This window comes from Mytilus californianus, unplaced genomic scaffold (assembly GCF_021869535.1).
Source record: "Mytilus californianus isolate M0D057914Y unplaced genomic scaffold, xbMytCali1.0.p SCAF_13, whole genome shotgun sequence".
Taxonomy (NCBI): Eukaryota; Metazoa; Mollusca; class Bivalvia; order Mytilida; family Mytilidae; genus Mytilus; species Mytilus californianus.
In genome coordinates this window covers 5325264-5346151 of record NW_026262615.1, presented here as the reverse complement: position 1 = coordinate 5346151, position 20888 = coordinate 5325264, and the positions used below count along the sequence as shown (strand labels likewise).

The 20888-nt window shown below is 31.2% G+C and overlaps 1 protein-coding gene across 2 annotated transcripts in view; it reads right to left on the bottom strand.

Annotated features, from left to right (window-relative positions):
* LOC127723072 (protein tyrosine phosphatase type IVA 2-like) overlaps window positions 1-20888 on the bottom strand; it is a 52725-nt gene that overhangs the window by 26098 nt on the left and 5739 nt on the right. Inside the window, exons 1-3 of one of the 2 annotated variants that reach the window (XM_052229515.1) lie at window positions 18146-18303; window positions 14338-14843; window positions 4622-4714 (exon numbers count right to left, since the gene is read on the bottom strand). In XM_052229515.1, coding sequence (XP_052085475.1) covers window positions 4622-4714; window positions 14338-14448 — 204 coding nt within the window. In that variant the 5' untranslated portion in view covers window positions 14449-14843; window positions 18146-18303. Of the gene's footprint in view, window positions 1-4621; window positions 4715-14337; window positions 14844-18145; window positions 18304-20888 lie in introns of those variants that run through there. The other variant, XM_052229514.1, reaches the window with a different exon arrangement.

The following is a 20888-nucleotide window of genomic DNA, read 5'->3' as shown; positions in this document are numbered from 1 at the left end:
AAACCACAAAATCATATCCAGGAAACTACAATTTTTCCTCAATCCAGATAAAATTGGTACTTATGAAAATATATGAATCCACAGTAACCAGGTTTTTTAATAAAGTCTACAGCTAATTCTATATTAGAAAATTTTTGTATTTTTAAATATAGACCCAAAATTGAAATGCCCTGTTATAAATTACAGTTAGTTTGAGGCTTCCTGGGTGTCAGTTAGAGGTCTACAGCATTTTTGAAGCTTTTTTTTAAATTTAGAGCTCTGCTTCTTGCAACATGTTTTTGTGAGAGAATTTATCCTTTTCAATGAGACAATTCTATTACATATATATGTACATGTGTATACAGGTCTCTCTTATATTGTATCTCTGTTGTATGGTAAACAACACCTTTCCAAGAAAAATTGGTTTGTCAATAAATTTAGAATTTCCAGGAAATGTATTGTTTTAAAAAATAAACATGATTTGTACATGAATATCATATGAGTGCCAATCTTTTTTACCATCTTCAACCAAATATTGTCAAATCTTGATACAAAATTATATACATGTACATTTATCTCATCTGCATCAGAGAAGAATTTGCACATCTCTGTTTCACAAAACTGAAACGTACAGAGAATATATAATGGCACCCCCTGTTTCAAGTTCTTAACATATCTGGGACTGTAGCCTAGCATCAGCCTTGACCATACATGTAAAATTCACATCTAAATCATTAATATGACAACCTTACTAGAGCTCTACATATTAAACTTAACATTTTGAGAAACACACTTAGCCAATATTTTCAATTAAACTACAAGGTCCTTTACAAAAATTATATAATCTGGTCATTAAATGACCAGAGTAAATATTCAATGACCTGAATACAAGGTCATTGGATAATAAGATAGGATTAGGTGTCCTTGTGTGTCCTACAAATAGTCAGAGGTACCAGAAGGGAATTCATATTGATGAATGTCCTGAAGACATGGTACACAGTGATACAAGTTTAATATCTATTTTACTTCCTTGATAAATTATCAAAAATACTACAGATGCAATTTCCTCATTCTGTTTTTTGGCAACTGTCATTTTAACCATTTCTTGGAAGTATATATTAAATCATTTGTTTTTTTGGAAAATGTGTGTCCTGTTTTAAATTGATAATGAAACAAGTTTGATTCTATTAATCATAAAAAAGAATAAGGATTTGAAAAACTCGAAAAATTAATTTGTGTAAATTTTGCAGTTCTTTGTGAAATTATATGAATATTTTGCAATATGTTTTTTTTTTCAATTTGATATTTAATATTGAAATTTATTTCCAAAAATTTATTGTGAGGGGGTAGAGGGGGTAACAAAATTTCTGACTTAGTGTTTAGTTGCACTGTTTAATTTCTTTGGGGGACGATTTCTTATATAATTAAGAAACTTAATTATTGAAATTTCTGGATTAACCAAAACAAAAAATCATTAATATACATGTATACGAGATTAATACATTGACTGAATATTAATTTTGAGCTCGTTATTACTATTTCAACTTTTTGTATTATATTATACTACAGTGACAAGAATTGGTAAATCCAGACGAAAGCATATATACATATATATATATACAGTCTTCACGCTGAGTGGCAGCCCAGGCAGCCCAGGCTTGTAATATTGCTCTCGGGCCTGTAAAAATCATATCTACAAGCCAACAGAATCTAACTAAAAATTTTCAAAAATTGAGCTCCAGGCCTGTAGATTTAGCAGTTCGTCGTGAAGACTGTATATATATGTATGTGGTACATTTGTAGGTAGGTAGGGCATGTTATATTTTGCTCCCGTGTTTACCTACTAAGTGTAAATGGAGAGACTTGCAATTTGGTGAAGATTTTCTACCATAAGTGCCAATAAAACGTTAAGATCAGAATTTTGAGGCATAATTAATTGGGTAGGTAAGGGAATCCATAACACAAGTATTTTTATTTTGGCGTAACACCAAATAAATGAAAGCCTCAGACAGACAGACGTAACTGACCGATAGTTGTTAATGGTCTTGAACTGAGTTAAGGTGATTATTTACGACCTACAAGTACTCTACCAGTACATTTTCATTCCTTAGATACCCGTGTCATTGGGTACTTAACAAACATACTAATCTATTACCCTCAGACAGAGAAATACATAACCAAACGACAAAACATTAAATATTCTGTTTTTAATAGGATTAAACTGTGAGAATTCACAGGCCAATCTCCTACTAAACATACAAACAGTTGGTAATCTGACTACATTTAAGTATGCATGGTATAAAAGGTATTGTTACAAACAACAGGAAGCTCCGTGTAATGATAAATACATGTACATAAAACTACTCAGGTAAAGATTCTCATTGCTTCTCTAAGGCTTGTATTTCTAGGTTTATTTCCTTATATAAAGTCTATTCATAAATCTGAATAAAAGAAGTAGTCTTCACGATTTACCACAAGTGCTACGCCCATGGCAAGCAAAAATGTTGTTTGGTCAGCCAAATTTACCTGGAGGCCTCAGAAACCATATAACTTTAAAGAAATTTTATGAAAGACTGATTTTCTGACTTGCTAAACAGAAGTTTTTCATGAAGACTGAAAGAGATGAGGTTTATATGTCAATGAAACAGCAACCAATCAACAAAAACACCTTTACATCTATCAACTTACAGTAGAAAAAAAAGAAAGGTGTCTTAACAACATGTAAAATATATATCAGCCATAAATCAGCAAAAGTTATTAAAAGTTGTGAATAAATATATATAAAAGAATATCAAAGACCTGTCATTGACATAAACAAAACTTCTGAATGACAAAAACCATTAAGATATAAGACAACCATCAACATGTTCAAACATCCTGTACAACCAAAAGGACACCCCACTTTTTCAGGAGTTTGACTATCATGTAGGAGAAGTCCAAAAATGACCATATGTCTACACCAGAGTTAACCCTTGGGATTACAAAGTGACAAAGAGAATGCTAGTAGTTCTTGAAAACAACCCTAAAGCACTTATATTACTTTCCCATGGAAATGAAAATATACATGCTTTTCAGACACAAGTAGCTATATATATAAATATATAAATAAGTCTAAATTGAAAACAACGTTCAAACCTATGATTGCATTGGATAAAAACCGCAATTTTTATACGTGTGCATGCAAAACAAATTTCTTGGTAGAGGGGTCTAAATACAGCACAAACAACATTTCCCAAAAGACCAAAAAAGTGAAAAAGTATATTTAAACAAAACGCATTTGACTAACAGGTCGAACAATGGATGTTCTTAAACCCTGCTGACTGCCATTGGCGATTGCCAAATAAACGGATCACAAGATGTAACAAAATGGATCTTTATTTAATTTATTAATTCAATAATATCAAACAGAAAACAATAAACTTGCGGAAAAGATGGTATACCGCAAACATGAGGTGCAAAAATTTGTACACCATATCCCGATTTCGACAATTAATGTCTCTTCAGTGATGTTAGGAACCGAAAAGGTATTTGGAAGGCCAAATAATTTACCTCAATTTAGGATGGACTCTTGAATTTTAAAGAGTCGAAATAGGATGAACGGATCATAAAAACCAGAAGGCAAATATAATACAAGCCCAAACGAAAAAATATAAATAAGTCTAAATTGAAAACAACGTTCAAACCTATGATTGTGTTGGATAAAAACCGCAATTTTTAAACGTGTGCATGCAAAACAAATTTCTTGGTAGAGGGGTGTAAATACAGCACAAACAACATATATATATATATAGAATCATAAGATAACTTTAAAGCACCTGTGTCTGTTTCAGTATTGTAACCATTTTGGAATTTAATTTTTAATTTTTTCTCTAGATAAGATTTTACTGCTGGACTTAATTTCCTATTCAAAGTTGAACAAGCACTTGAAATGAAACAGGCATACTGTTTTTTCATATCATTTTTTTTTAAGCCTTGTGTTGTAATACATGTGATTGTATGTCTTAAATTATAATTGTAACATATTATAACAGCCTGTAAGCAGTCTTCACAATAAACTTTTGAATCCACAGGCTCAAAGTTCAATTTGACTATAATTTCAGTTAGATTCTATTGCCCTGTAGACCTGATATTTACAGACCCGACATCAATTTTATAAGCCTGGGCTGGTGGGCCAGTGGTTCAGAGTGAAGATTGTGTAGGTCCCTGATTGTCCATAGCAGTGTGTATCCATAGTATTAAAATTTTCTAGCATTTCTCATGGTATTGTAAACAGCCAAATCCAAACAAAAATTAGAAAATTATGCAAAATTTGTAAATCTATTTCATAATATAATTTTGATATCAATCATGACTACATTTTAGCGTAAAAACTTTTGAAATTGTCAAAAGAGGTACTTTCTGAAAAAATTATAATCTCATGAAAACCAGTTTGAAAATGAAATGAGTAGAGAAATGCTAGCAATCACATTGTGAGGAAGGGAAGCTTGCTGTAACTATGAAAGGTGTCAAGCCTTTGAATTTCTGCCTCAAGTGGCCTTCTTGTTTGAGACTCTGTGGTCATAACTCACTTATTGGAAATCCCAATAACCTAATACTTCTGAACAGAGGAGGTTATATACAAATGAAGTATTAATATACTTACAAGTACCCGTATTCCCTGGGCATCAAGTTTCTCTGTTTTATAAGTCGGCTCACATACACGTACTACATCTTTAGCTCCTTTCTTATGCAGTTCCTGAAAATATTTTATAATTTGTTTAACAGTTTATATATTATTTAAGAAGGGCCTTATTCCTTATATACTATTATAATGTATTTATAAAAGATTTTGCACTATGATGAATGGAAATTGCATTCTTTCCACTAGTGTTAATTCAGAAATGTTTGCAATGTGTTATTTTTGCAAAGACTGTGACTGATTAGATTTTTGAAACTTGCATTTTAAATTCTAATTGCATTATTTTTATGCAGGATTTCCTGACATCATAACAATCAATCTTTGTATTTACTATTTTTTGTCCATTGTTCAAAAATTGAAATAATAAACAGGGCTCACACTACTTCAGAATCATAGGGAGAAGTGACTTCTCTTTTTGAAACTAATATGGAGAAGTGGTGAGATTTGAAAGAGAAATGCTCCCTACAATGTTTTTTGATTTTGACTATAATAAAAAGGGCCATATGTATCCTATTTATCTATTTTTTTTATATTTTTCAATGTATACCTGAGTATACAATTAAAGTACATGTAACAATTGTTTCAGTTTATCATTTCTAGTTGCACAATTATATAGGTCCTCTTGTCAGAAACTACTAACTAAATATCTAGTAATATTAAAAAGAACTTTTTTTATATCAAAATGGAAAAGAAAGTAATATATATCAATTAAAAATTCAATTAAAAAACTATTCTGTTTATCATGTTTATGAAAGATTGAAATAATAATTGATAAAAAGTAAATGCACATAAATATTTCTGAGTTACTGTATATTCAGAAATTATTGCGATTTTTTTATTATTGCGAAAAATGCGACAAGGTTATATTCGCAATGATTTAAACTCGCATTTTGAAATTTTTTATATGAATTAAACAAGATTTTTCTCAATATCGCAAAAATTAAAATCGCATTTTAGTCTCAAATGACAAAATCGCAATAATAAATGCACGCAATAATTTCTGAATTTACAGTAACCATTATTTCTGAGTTAACCATTAACTACTACTACTCGGTGGTGTTTAACGACCTCGACTGGCTGTTCGTGTTAAGCCCTCGCACAGTCGGTTCAGTACAATTAGGCATTTGTTGAGCATTGAAATGCTCTTTACAATGGCTAGTAATTGTTATATTGGATTGGAAGGCCATGCATCATGTGCATGGTAACTTGGAATGGCAGGTCATGAATGTCATGGAATAAAAGGAATTTACTGACTGATAAAATGTAGTTGCTTTATACTTAACATCCAGAATAAAAAGAAGATTCCAACATTATCAAACGTGATTGCCATCATATATACAGTGCCAACAAAATAATAAAATTTTGTTTTTCTATTTTTTGACCACAGAAACATGGAATATACATGTATTTGCATTTTAATATGCAGTTTTAGGAAAAGTGCACATCTAAGAGACACCAACCCTAAACCACATCATCAAGGACAGCATACAGTTTACAACAACTGACATGTGCTACATTTACATGTACAATGTATATATGTCTATAAGATAAATCTCTAAATCATCCAAAGTCTAGACTGAATGTGCATCAATCAACACAAAATTCTTTTAACTTTTACCTGTTATTCTGTGATATTAACGACTGACCCTACGTAAGAGGAGTTAAAAGTTTCAGGGGAGACAACTGTTAAAATTATAATATCATTATTACTAGCATTATGGTTGGTTGGTTACCTGTATATTTTTTCTGTTATCTAAGGAATAACTGTTATATTTTTTCTGTCTATGAAGAAATAACATCAAAAATGTGGTGCACACTGAATAACCCACATAGCGGGTTATTCTAAAGTGTACACCACATTTTTTTAGGTTACTTCGAATAGACAGAAAAAACATTACAGTCATTCCTTATAATTTAATTCTAAATTCCATTTTTAAGGAGTAAATCATGAAAAAAACATTGATGACATCATGGTCACATGACAAAATTATGTCTGTGAGCTGATAGACTAAAAACTTTTAGCCAATCAGAAGACTTGTTAAATCTATATAGCTAAAATTATAATATATAAAATAAGGGGATGTGGTATGAATGCAAGACAACGTTCAACCAGAGATTAAAGAACAAGGATGTAAAAGGGAGGGAAGATACATGTACCTAAATGGCAATCAAAAATCAAATATCATAAGGAACAAACAACACCATGGCCAGAGACAACGTTCAACCAGAGACTAAAGGACAAGGATGTAAAAGGGAGGGAAGATACATGTACCTAAATGGCAATCAAAAATCAAATATCATAAGGAACAAACAACACCATGGCCAAAGAGACAACTAAAAAGACAAACAATAACAAAACATGACACAATAAAATGCTTCGCTGGGGCGCAGCTTGATACGACCGCAGAGGTCGAACCCTGAACAGTTGGGGCAAGTATGGACACAACATTCAAGCTTGATACAGCTCTGAATTTGGATTGTTATTAAATATTTGACACAGCATAGGTTTCTGACACAGAAAGAATGTGGTCTAAGAACTTGAATTTTTTTAATTTACCTATTATGGTCCAATGTCCAAAATCAAAATACATGGTTAGATTCAGCATATCAAAGAACCCCATATATTCAATTTTTGTTAAAATCAAACAAAGTTTAATTTTGGACCCCAACTTGGACAAACTTGAAAACTGGGCCCATAATCAAAAATCTAAACACATGTTTAGATTCAGCATATCAAAGAACCCCAAGAATTCAATTTTTGCTAAAATCAAACTAAGTTTAATTTTGGACCCTTTGGACCTTAATGTAGACCAATTTAAAAAACGGGACTTAAAATTAAAAATCTAAATACACGGTTAGATTGGGAATATCAAAGAACCCCAATAATTCAATTTTCGATGAAATCAAACAAAGTTTAATTTTGGACCCTTTTGACCTCAATATGAACCAATTTGATAGCGGGGCCCACAAATAAAAATTCTAAATTCATGGTTAGATTCAGCATATCAAAGAACCCCATATATTCAATTTTTGTTGAAATCAAAAAAAGTTTAATTTTGGACCCCAACTTGGACCAACTTGAAAACTGGGCCAATAATCAAAAATCTAAACACATGTTTAGATTCAGCATATCAAAGAACCCCAAGAATTCAATTTTTGTTAAAATCAAACTAAGTTTAATTTTGGACCCTTTGGACCTCAATGAAGACCAATTTAAAAAACGGGACCCAAATTAAAAATCTAAAAACACGGTTAGATTTGGCATATCAAAGAACCCCAATAATTCAATTTTCGATGAAATCAAACAAAGTTTAATTTTGGACCCTTTTGACCTCAATATGAACCAATTTGATAGCGGGGCCTACAAATAAAAAATCTAAATACATGGTTAGATTCAGCATATCAAAGAACCTCATATATTCAATTTTTGTTGAAATCAAACAAAGTTTAATTTTGGACCCCAATTTGGACCAACTTGAAAACTGGGCCCATAATCAAAAATCTAAATACATGTTTAGATTCAGCATATCAAAGAACCCCATATATTCAATTTTTGTTGAAATCAAACAAAGTTTAAATACTGGACCCTATCTTGGACCAACTTGAAAACTGGGCCCATAATCAAAAATCTAAACACATGTTTAGATTCAGCAAATCAAAGAACCCCAAGAATTCAATTTTTGTTAAAATCAAACTAAGTTTAATTTTGGACCCTTTGGACCTCAATGTAGACCAATTTAAAAAACAGGACCCAAAATTAAAAACCTAAATACACGGTTAGATTTGGAATATCAAAGAACCCCAATAATTCAATTTTAGATGAAATCAAACAAAGTTTAATTTTGGACCCTTTTGACCTCAATATGAACCAATTAGATAACAGGGTCCACAAATAAAAAATCTAAATACATGGTTAGATTCAGCATATCAAAGAACCTCATATATTCAATTTTTGTTGAAATCAAAAAAAGTTTAATTTTGGACCCCAATTTGGACCAACTTGAAAACTGGGCCAAAAATCAAAAATCTAAATACATGTTTAGATTCAGCATATCAAAGAACCTCATATATTCAATTTTTGCTAAAATCAAACAAAGTTTAATTTTGGACCCTTTGGACATTAATGTAGACCAATTTGAAAACTGGACCCAAAATTAAAAATCTAAATACACTGTTAGATTCGGCATAACAAATAAATAAATGTGATCAAAGATTTTACAAATCTAATGCGCCATACTCACTGTGTATCATCGCCACCGGAAATTGGGTACTAACGAAGCGGAGAGAAATGGAAAAAAAAGTAAACAAGGTAAGAATTCATTCAATTTAAAGCATTTCTACTGATTTGACGAGGGTACCGCTTAAGAAATGATTTTCTGATATATAATTCTTTAAATTATTAGGCCGATAAGTATAAAATTAAGACAATATTTTGTGTTATACTCCAAATCTTGCCACTTAGTACCTGAAAATTTCGAGGTCGATTGTCCTCTGTCGCCCCATTGGCAAGATATTCAACTGTTTTTCATTATTTTTCCAGACACGTTTTTAGATTATGATAGTGTGACATCATTTTGACTGAAATCTGTTGTCATAAAGATGTTTTTAAAGAATATGGACCAAAACATTGTTTTTTTATTGTACGGCGAATTGCAGGACGTTGTACGGCGAATTGCAAAATAACAATTTTTGTCTGTACGGCGTCTTGCAATATATTGTAATTTAAAGATGAAATTAATCACTGTTTAGATAATATCAAGTGACGAAATTTTGGCTGTATCAAAGCTTTACCGGCTTACAAATATACAAAATAAACTACTTATCAAATATTATAAAATATATGCCGTTAATTTCGTTCAGAAGTCGTCGTTGCGTACCTCTATTTGACTTTGTGTTTTTAAAGACAAAAAGGTTTTTTTCAACCATATCATCCTAAATTTTTATACATTCATATATCGTTATAATACTAACGACTGTTAGTTATTTGTTGTCAGGGTGAAATTTTGTAAGTTCAATAAAAAAAACGACCATTCATCTTTTGTTGGCGCTGGTTTTTTTTTTAAATATAAACAGTGGAGATGTTGTATGATTGCAAATAAGATAACTATCCACCAGGGTCAAATAAAGAGTATGTAAGCAATTATATGCTATCGTTTGGCCTTCAACAACGAAAAATCGTACCTTACAGTCGGCTATAAAAAGCCCCGACATGAAAATTGTGGAAGGATTCAACAAGAAAACTAACGGCCTAACTCATAACAAAACAATTAACGAAAAATAACAAATATGATAGAGATGAACCAACGACAACTACCAAACTACAGGCTCGTGGCTTCGGACAGACACATAAAGAATGTGCTGGGTTAAATAGATATAGGAAGATGTGGTATGAGTGCCAATGAGACAACTCTCCATCCAAGTCACAATTTATAAAAGTAAACCATTATAGGTCAAGGTACGGTCTTCAACATTGTTTATTGTTTATTTTTAAAATTTCTGAAATGAATAATTTGTTCAAAGAAAAGTGAAGAAAATTCTTTGTTTTCATTGAAAATTAGGAGAAATAAATCATGAATTGTGTTTCGAATTAATTTTCTTGTTTCTTATTGAAAATAAGATTGTATTTTTTGTTTAGTTTAAGTAAATTCAATCAATCTTTTTATTTACAGGGAAAAAATAATAAAAGACTGTTGCTAAGGCTGTTTGGTCTAAACTTAAATGAGTAGATGGAGGGGTAGTGAAAAGGAGTGTATTCGTCCGAATTTTCATTGTTACAGTAGTACATTTTCATGATTACTATGTATAATATTTCTCAGTAAAAGTACGTGATTATTTGTTTTCAAACACACCTTCTCAGTTTTGAAACTTATAAAGGTATGGATCTCGGCCTATCTGTTTGGTTGAATATAAATGTGAATTCATAGAGTTTCAAAATAAACGGTAAGCCCTATTTTTGTGTGTGTGTAAATAATCTAATCTTAAGATAGATGCTAAAACTATGATCATTTTTCTTAATACGAAGAAAAAAGTGCAACTTGAGCACGCCTGAATGTAAAAAGGTGTACCTGACTTATTCGTTCACGATAAGAATTTACCGATTTCGGTATTTTAACAAAACTGTTTACGAAGGCAAATAAATAAATGAACGCTATCAAATCAACATTTAAATTTACGTGGATTTTTTCAAAAGAATTTATGAGTATGCACCATCAGGATTCAAAAATATTTCAACCTGTCGTTATTAGATGTTATTTCATTATAATTCTTTAAACTTACAAGTCGAAGATGCTAGCTTTTGTGAATAGTATTAATAAGTATATAATATTAAGATGACAACCAAAAAAAACTTCATACAAGGTCATCTTTATTCTCAAGTAGAAAGTTTATATAAATAGTTTATGCCGTAGCCACAGCCAGATTTGTATCCCTTGTATCGGATTCTTCTTTCATTCTTTCCAAAAATGATTAATCTAAGGTTAATATTTTTTTTAAATTTAAACAGTGTTAGCCACCGAGCTTGTTTATTTCTTACTATATAGAGATGAAGTTGTTTTTTTAGAAAATTAATGTTCTTTATTCTAATATATTGGCTGTATCTGCCTTTTACAAATAAGACAGTTACATTAATTGAAAAAGGAGACGTGGAATGGTTTTCACTGAGAGGACATTCAAACAAAGTCCAAATGAAATAGGTTTGACCAACTATTGGTTACTATGCACTTCACAATGAACAAAACCCATACCGTATCAAAATTGCCTGATTTATGACAAAATCATAAACAAATATGTCAGGCAGCAACTTACGACAGCCGCTATATTACATGTTCCTGACCAGGGACAGACACATATACATTGAGGCGGGCTTAAACATGTTTGTGAGCACTCAAACATCCCTTAACATGGTGCCGTGGTGTAGCAATACAACATTTGTTTTTGCAGAGAATGATAATTCATTTATATTTCATTTCATCTGAAAGTTGAAAGAAAATTCATTCACTTAATGGTTCTAAATATTCAATGCGGAAAAATTCTCCTGCCATTACCTCCTTCCTTCCCTCCACCCACAACCCATCCCCGAAATGTTCATCACTTATATGCAAATGCTGACTAATGTTGTATGGTTAAAACATTTGGTTGAGGCAATCTAAAGTTTGAGAACAGAAACGACAGCTTTAGCTTTTTTTCATTTATAAAAGGGCATAACTCAAGAACGGTAACAGTGACGCTACCCAATTTATTTACCCAATATAACTTGATCTGTGTTTAGTGGTGATAAACATTTCGTGTAAGTTTTAAAACATTTGGTTAAGGCATACTAAAGTTAGAGAACGGAAACCAATTATTGGGACTTTCTGGACGGACGGGAGAGACGGGTCGGACGGACATGGGTAACATTTAACGCTACGTCAGGGCAGAACAACAGGTCAGTAAAACAGTGACATGCCTTTCCGAAAGTTACAACATTTGCCAGCTTTTGTATATGCCGTATTCATATTGTATACATCAGGTATGTAAAAGATGTAATAGGACTGTGTCCAAGCCTTATATTGTGTATACATCTTAAATGGTGTCAAGCGAATTGTATTTTTATCAAATGCATAATTAGATATTTGAACCTAATACTTTATTTTCTTTAAAAAGACGGCAAATAAATATTTTTTGAAATTAGCAAGTTGCCATACAGTTGAAAACAAGATGCCATACAGTAAATTTGTCAACATGAGCAAGTTGCCGTACCCTAGACTTTATTTTTTATGGTCTATATTCTTTAAAAACGTTCATTTTGACAACAAATTTCAGTAAATATGATGCCACACTATAATAATCTAAAAAAGTGTCTGGAAAAATAATGAAAAACAGTTGAATATCTTGCCAATGGGGCGACAGAAGACGATCGACCTCGAAATTTTCAGGTACTAAGTGGCAAGTTTTTGAGTATAACACAAAATCTTGTCTTAATTTTGTACTTATCGGCCTAATAATTTAAAGAATTATATATCAGAAAATCATTTCTTAAGCGGTACCCTCGTCAAATCAGTAGAAATGCTTTAAATTGAATGAATTCTTACCTTGTTTACTTTTTTTTCCATTTCTCTCCGCTTCGTTAGTACCCAATTTCCGGTGGCGATGATACACAGTGATACTGTGTAATTAAAGATTACTTCTTGAAATTTTTTAATATTTGAAATTTGAAAAAAAAAATAATATTTGAAGAATAATTCTTTTTAATTTCTGAAATCTGAAATGAGAAAAAATTGGCCCCCCACAATTTCTTTTTATCCCCCCCCCCCCCCTTTTTCCCCCAAAAAAATTCTTTCCCTCAAGATATGGTCATAATCTCAATTCAAATTTCCAATGGAGATGGCAACCATAATTACCCATTTAAATTTACCATAGTGCTAACTTAATCATGTTAATCTATTTTATAATAGAATTAATAAAAATATAGTGTCAAATCTTTCATATGGATTTTTTTGTAAAAAAAAAAGATGAAAACATTTGCAGATATTTTTACTGGTCTTCCTTTATAAATATGCATTTCTTTAAAAATATGCATTTCTTTAAACATAATTTAAAAGCAGTGCAAGGGAAGTAACCAAAACGTTGTATTTGGATTACCTCCCTTACACTGTTTTAGATTATCTTTATTGTTCATTAACCATTACTTTATACATAATTTAAAAGCAGTGTAAGGGAGATAATTTCAATGATGTATTTGATTTATCTCCCTTACACTGCTTTAAATTATGTTTTGTACTAAAGTATTTGTCCATTAACCAGGACAACCTTGTTTTTCCCCCTTTTTTGCCCCTAATTCCTAAACGGTTTGAGCCATAACCCCCCAAAGCAAATCCTAACCATCCCTTTGTGGTATGGAAACTTGTAGTATAATTTCAGAGAGATCCATACACCGTTCCACAGTTATTGTCTGGAAACTAGAAAATGCTCATTTTTGGCCCCTTTTTGGCCCCTAATTCCTTAACTGTTGGTACCATAACCCCCAAAATCAATCCCAACCTTCCTTTTGTGGTAATTAACCTTATGGTCAAATTTCAAAAAGATCCATTCACTTAAACTAAAGTTAGAGTGCGAAAACCAATATGTATTCGGACGACGACGCCGGAAGACGATGACGCTGGACGACGACGACGACGACGACGACGACGACGCCAACGTCATACCAATATACGACCACAAAATTTTTTTGCGGTCGTATAAAAACTAAAAAAAAAAGATCAAGCAACACTTGAACCCCACCAAAAATTTTAAATTAAAAAAAAAATGACATAGAAATACTGTGGAACTGTATTGACTGCCCTGATAAAACTTATGTTAACAATACAAATGCATATATATATATATATGCATGTTTAAGATTAAGAAGTTTTTCTAGTTGGCTTTTTAGGCTACTCCATTGAAAATATATTTACACCAATCTTATTCTTTATCAGTCATAATGATATCAGTCGTCAGGAAGGTAACAGAGATATCTTGTTCGAGATGAAGGTTTGGCTCCTGTTTTGGGGTTATATGTATTTACATGTATACACATAATTTTTTATGTAAATCACAGTAACTTTTCACTTTTCCTGAAAAGATTTTCATTTGCATAGATAGCCAAATGGGTAATAAACTATGCACAATAAACACATATACACAATTAATTCAATTTAACAAACCTCTATAAATTTATCCATTGTTGAATCTGTTGGTCGATCCATAATTAGGAACCGCATGTTCTTATACTCAATTTCAGCAGGTTCTGGTCTTCGTGACTTCATGTTTGTCATAGATACAATATTGTTTACGTAATTATATGAGATTGCGTCGCCTCAGAATTCTACGTCAACAAATGTACAACGAAATAAACTCTTTAAAATCGGAACAAAATAAATAAATTCACATAAAACAACGTGAGAACAAAATGTACCCAAGGATGAACTATTTATCCAACGATCTATACAAGGAAAAGCAGAAATGAAAGACTTTCGGCAGAATTTCCCTGTCGAGGAATTTTTCCGTCAAATTAACCCATTCAAAGTAGTGTGTTGATACTGCCACAGAACGTATGATTCAAATAAAGCACCACAGTAAATGACTGTTTAGTTTACACGTGCTGTGCCTGGCAATAGTCCCCGCTGTTTGTAACGAACTCCATAAATGTATGACCATGTACTCCAAAAAACTGAAAAAGAAAAAATGTATAAAAAATTAATGCATATATAGTGTTTATATCAAACTTAATATAAATAACTGAAACTTACAAAATAGGAAACCAATTTGTTGATGTATGTAAATATGTGTTTACTCATACGCTACCTCTCATGGTTCTAAGCAGAATAAATTTACATTCATACATGTACATGTAGTAGGTTTTTTTTCATTAGCTGTAATGTTCTTAATGTTTACACTACAAACTGACACTGAAGATGATTCGAGAAGTGGATGACCTTGGTATAAATTAAGCTTTCATTTACATCACCTTTGCCTATAAAAAGACTAGGTAAACATATAAGATTTTTTAAGTCCAGACTAAAAATCTAAGTCTTCCTAATTAGATTTTTCTATCTGTGTATTAATTGTCATTATATTATCAATTTATCTACAGAATATATATTTATAGAATACCATATCTCTGGTTATTGTGAAGGTAGGCTGTACTGAAGAAAAATAAGCCAACAAACTTTGACGACAATAAGAAAACAAAAAAAACAATAGAAAACAAAAAAACAATGGGAGGATATCGACTAATTACTACATTGTGTGCAGTGTCTGTATCAGATTATTACATGTCAATAGCTTTCCCAATAATACAATACACGAGGAAGATAGCTTTCCCAATAATACAATACACAAGGTGTTCCTTTCGCAAAATCACCTTTAATAATGACACTATTATTTTACAAAGGTATTCCTTTGAAGAATTTCTATCTTATATGATATTTTAATTTACAGTGTAGTGTCACTGTCAGTTGTATCTATATACTTGCCAATTCATGCAGAGTCACAGCATGAAAATAAATTTTTTTATTATCCAATGCAAATATTATTGTTAATCATGTCATAATTTAATTTTTAATAAAAAAAAGTCTGACATGAATTTGAGAACATAATACATGTATATGTTTCTTTTGCAAGCATGCTTAATCCGATTATAAAACAGGAAGTTTGTACAGTGTACATTGTAGTATTAAGATTAACGTACATATATATGTGTTTTTTATTGAAAAAGAAACAAAGTTTTTAACACAGAAACATTTTGATTGCAATCTATCTTAAAGCTCAAACTTTGGTTCATTACATGTACCAACACTTGATTACATAAAATTTCTTCTAAATTGTAAGTACACTGGAACTTTAACATCTCCTTACATTAATAGACTTCCTGGTAGTTTCGGTTTAGGACTTCCTTATTTATTTGAACTATCATACTTCTACAGTAAAACCAGAACTTGTGCTAGGTCTATGTCTTGGTGGGACAGGTTATTTAAATCCAGGTAAATGACACATTATCAGACATCTTCTGTCTGATGCAAGCAGAGGTAACCTTATAAATTCATGTGATGATCTTGGCTTATGAAACACAGATACATGTAATGATATGTAAAATATTGGGTCATTATCCTATATCAACATCCCCATCAGCATGATCAGACAAGATTCTAGTCTTTAAAACACATGAGCAGTGGTCAATCAAGAAACCTTTAAAAGATATGTTTAGTAGGGGAAAAAAAAACATTACCAAAAAAAACTGAGGACAATATTTGATAAAAAAAAGTCATGAAAGATGGTGGCATTTCCTTCAGTCTTGTTTTCACATGTTTAATCAATGTTCAAATACAAATTTCTGAGGATACTGTTTAATTTCAAAGAAAAGACACTCCTCCTACACACACTGTCCTCTGCTATTACAACATAACACTTCTTAATATAGTGTTTTTATAAAAATGTAAATAGGGTACAACAGTAATAAGGCAATGAATTTAAAACTTGGCTCTTTGTAAGACAGTTCCCTTGATTTTCCTTCTGTTATACTAGTGAAACAGAAAGTGCTGACCCTTCTGGACAATATCATATGGTTTGACCCCTGATTCATAGTAGGGTTACTGTTGCTAAATCATCTAGTTTTCAGTGAGATGTTTTCTGGACATGTTAGCTTTTTTTCTTTTTGGCTATGGTATTGTATTGTTAGTTTTAATTTTTGTTCATTTATGGTAATATTGTCTGACTTTCTTTTTGTTCATTTAAGCTAATATTGTCGGACTTTCTTTTTGTTCATTTATGGTAATAATGTCTGACTAAGTGACTTTCTTTTTGTTCTATCATGGTAATAATGTCTAAGTGACTTTCTTTTTGTTCTATCATGGTAATAATGACTAAGTGACTTTCTTTTTGTTCTATCATGGTAATAATGTCTGACTAAGTGACTTTCTTTTTGTTCTATCATGGTAATAATGTCTTAGTGACTTTCTTTTTGTTCTATCATGGTAATAATGTCTGACTAAGTGACTTTCTTTTTGTTCTATCATGGTAATATTTTCTTTTTGTTCTATCATGGTAATATTTTCTTTTTGTTCTATCATGGTAATATTTTCTTTTTGTTCTATCATGGTAATATTTTCTTTTTGTTCTATCATGGTAATATTTTCTTTTTGTTCTATCATGGTAATATTTTCTGTTGTTCTATCATGGTAATATTTTCTGATGTTCTTTCTGTTCGTCCATGGTAATATTGTCGGATTTTCTTTTTGTTCATTAGTGGTAATATTGTTTTTTTTTTCTTTTTGGTCACATGGTACTATCTGTTCTTCTTTCACTTGTAATTTTTTTTTTGCCTTGCCTTTTGTGTTTCTTTATAACTGTATTATATATTGCATGTACTGTATATATATACATGTAGATATTTTTTTTCAAAAATGAATCATTCAAGATCTTCAGCACTCTCTAGAATAATTTATATGCATTTATGTGTATACTGTGTGTGACTCTTAATTCAATGTGTACATGAAAGGTACAATCAGTAGAACAATGGGGTACATTAAAACTGTTGTCAAAATGAACATTTCTTTCTGAAAACTTCGGAAATGATGTAAAAATATAATTAACACTTACCAAACTTAAGAGTATTAATTTCCAAATTGATACATGTATATACTGACAAAGTCAAAGTTGTTGAAGTTTACAAAGTAAAACGCATTTTGTTTCAACCTCTTTAAAACCATGTTTATTGTTGGAAGTTTTAAAGCTGTATTGACGTATTGTGTGAATATGAAACAACAGGAAAAAGGTAAAAGTCATAATATCATCATGATCATGTATATATATTTCTGATCGGAGGTGGTCAATGTGAAATGTCAACGATTGATAACTAGTTAACATATATAATAAACGTTTCACACGTCAGACATTCCCTTCATAAACAACTTCTGACCGTTAATCAACCCTACATTACAAAAAACAAGGGAATAAAGTTCTTTTTTTACTTACATTTACAGAATAAAGACCATTTCATTATCCACAGCCCCAGTTAAAACTTACACTCACATTTTTCCATTGTGAGAAAATGGAAAGAAATGGGTCATGAATGAAGACAAAGATTTAAATCCATTGATACATTCTGTACAGGTAACATACCACCTACTAACATTCTTAACAATCATTTTAAAACCTTCAAACACATTTATCTTTGGTTGAGGTTTTATCTGACAATTCATAGTCCTTCCTTTACAGACCTAAATTAACATCAATCAAATTTTAACAATTGTCACAATTCCATGCAAGTAATTTAGTCTAACAAGTCATTAATAGTTTTCATTTTTCTTATGAATTAAATTTGATGTAAATGCTTTCTATTTGTTTTAAAGTTCGTGATTACCCCACCCATATAAAAAATAAAGAGATGTGGCAAGACTGTCAATGAGACTTATATACGACCACTAAAGATAAATGATGTTGATTTCTGTTTTTTTGTGTTGTTAGTTTGCTGTCACACTGATGTATAGAAGCTGATGATATTTTCTTTTATTGACATCACAGTATACATGTAAGATAACTGTAAAGAACATTGCTGGTAATTAACAAAAGATGAGTGAATATATGAATGCACCCTTGTGTAAATATTGTTACTTAATACATGTAATACAGAGTATATGTGTCTTTTTCTGTTTATTCCATCAGTTGACATGTTAACTAGAAAAGTTTGGGTGTTTTTGCCAGTTACTGAGGCAGTGAGATTTTTTGGTACTAAATATGTACCTTAGACAAGTCAGATGGAATGTTTGTGAATCTTTTATTTTTATTGGCTCTTTGCAAATCTAAACTTATTTTTTTTACTGATCATTTTGCAATTTTCCTGACAGATGAGGAGCATATAGTTAATTATATAGACGTCTTCACTTTTAACCAGATTAATGAACCTTAGCTCCTATACAAGTACATATATATAATGTATATAACCCACAGACACCAGTCACCTGTAAACAAAGATATATTTTCTACGTAGTTTGATAAGAGGGTGGTAAAGGGTTATTTTCGTGCAATGTTTTAAGCCTTTTTATTTCACGTGTTTTGACGTTTTATTTCTCGTGTTTGGTTCGACGTGCGTGCTTTGTGTTTCCCCTTATTTATTTTTCGTGTTTCATGTCGGTACTCCTAATTTCTCATGCTTGTCCCAAATTTCATTAAAAAGTAAACCGGGACTAATTTCAAAGTTAGTCCGGAGATTTTTTGAATTATGTGATAAAAGGATATTAATTGCTATCAAATTATGAATAATATTTTTCTTTCAAATCAGTTGCAACTAGTGGATGCTAAAAGGTGACTGCAGGGTCTGTCTGTCCATTAATAATGACTGCATGATCTCCAAGAACAGCCGCTGAGTAATAACTTCTATTACTTTTTCTTTATTTCTTGTGCTTCGTTTTTTCCAATTTTTATTTTCCGTGCAATGTTTTTGCGATTATTATTTCAAGTGTTTCCGTGTTCAAAGCCCCCTGTTACCACCCTCTGATAATAATCCAATTCAGTCTTCTTTTTTTTTCAAAAAACAAATATATTTGAAAATTTTCTTATTCCAGCAAAATATTGTGCACTTTTCTTCCAATCTCAACAATTTTTCATAATCATGATAATGAAAACAAAAATTTGCTTCAATTCATTTTTTGAAACCCTCACATTCTCACACACATTATAACTAAGATTTTATAGTCTGATTTATTACATTTACATTTTACATTAAACTTGCTATACATGGATGTCCTTTTAACTAGGGCAAACCTGAATTTCTTTGATGTACAGATATCATTCTGTACCAAGTGGTAAGATCACACGATTATTCATGTCACATGTCCTTCATCAAAAAGTCGACATAAACTAAAGATATAGGTGCCACACAATATTGCATTATATACATCATTATATGAAAAATCATGAAACTGTGAACACACACATGTAATCATGGTAATTGTCATTCAAATTAACATAAATAGACCGGGATCTATACATTTTTAAAAGTTAAATCTACAGACATCTTAATTAATTTATATATCTGGTATTTATAATTATATTTAAAAGTTAAATTTAAGGCCATTCTTACATTTTCACAGTAAATGCCAACGAAAGGAAAATAACAATTACTGGTACATGACAGCCAGATAGTGAGATAGTGCACTGCCATACAATGCAATGAATACAATCAAGGTTTATCAATGGACCAATCGATACAACATGCACAACTACACACCACTTGATCCACCTGTACTGCTGTTGTAGAGGTTAATGTCCTCAATCCTATATTGATGTGAAGGAATGTCAACACTTTTCAGCACGACTGGTTATTAAACTATTTGATGTATTTGAGAACATCATGTTTATTGTTGATGTACAAATGTACGTACATGTTCAATAACGTCAACAGTTTCCTTAAAAAAAAAAATGTGGTGAAGTCCTGTACATGTATTTCATAAATTCTTTATCTGTGAAAGAGATTTAAAATGTGGAGTTTTTTCTGATGCAGAATGCGCATTATATGTATGTAGACATATTTTGGGAAAATTATATATCATAATAAAAAAGGGTCTGCATTTTGGGAAAAAAGACAACATCTGCAAGATTTTAGAATCACTTCTGATCATGACTAAATGAATGCTTAAGGTTGAAGGTGATACAATGTACATTGGTAACCCAGAAACATTAAATGTTCCTCTATGTAATATTCATTTATTTTCAAAAC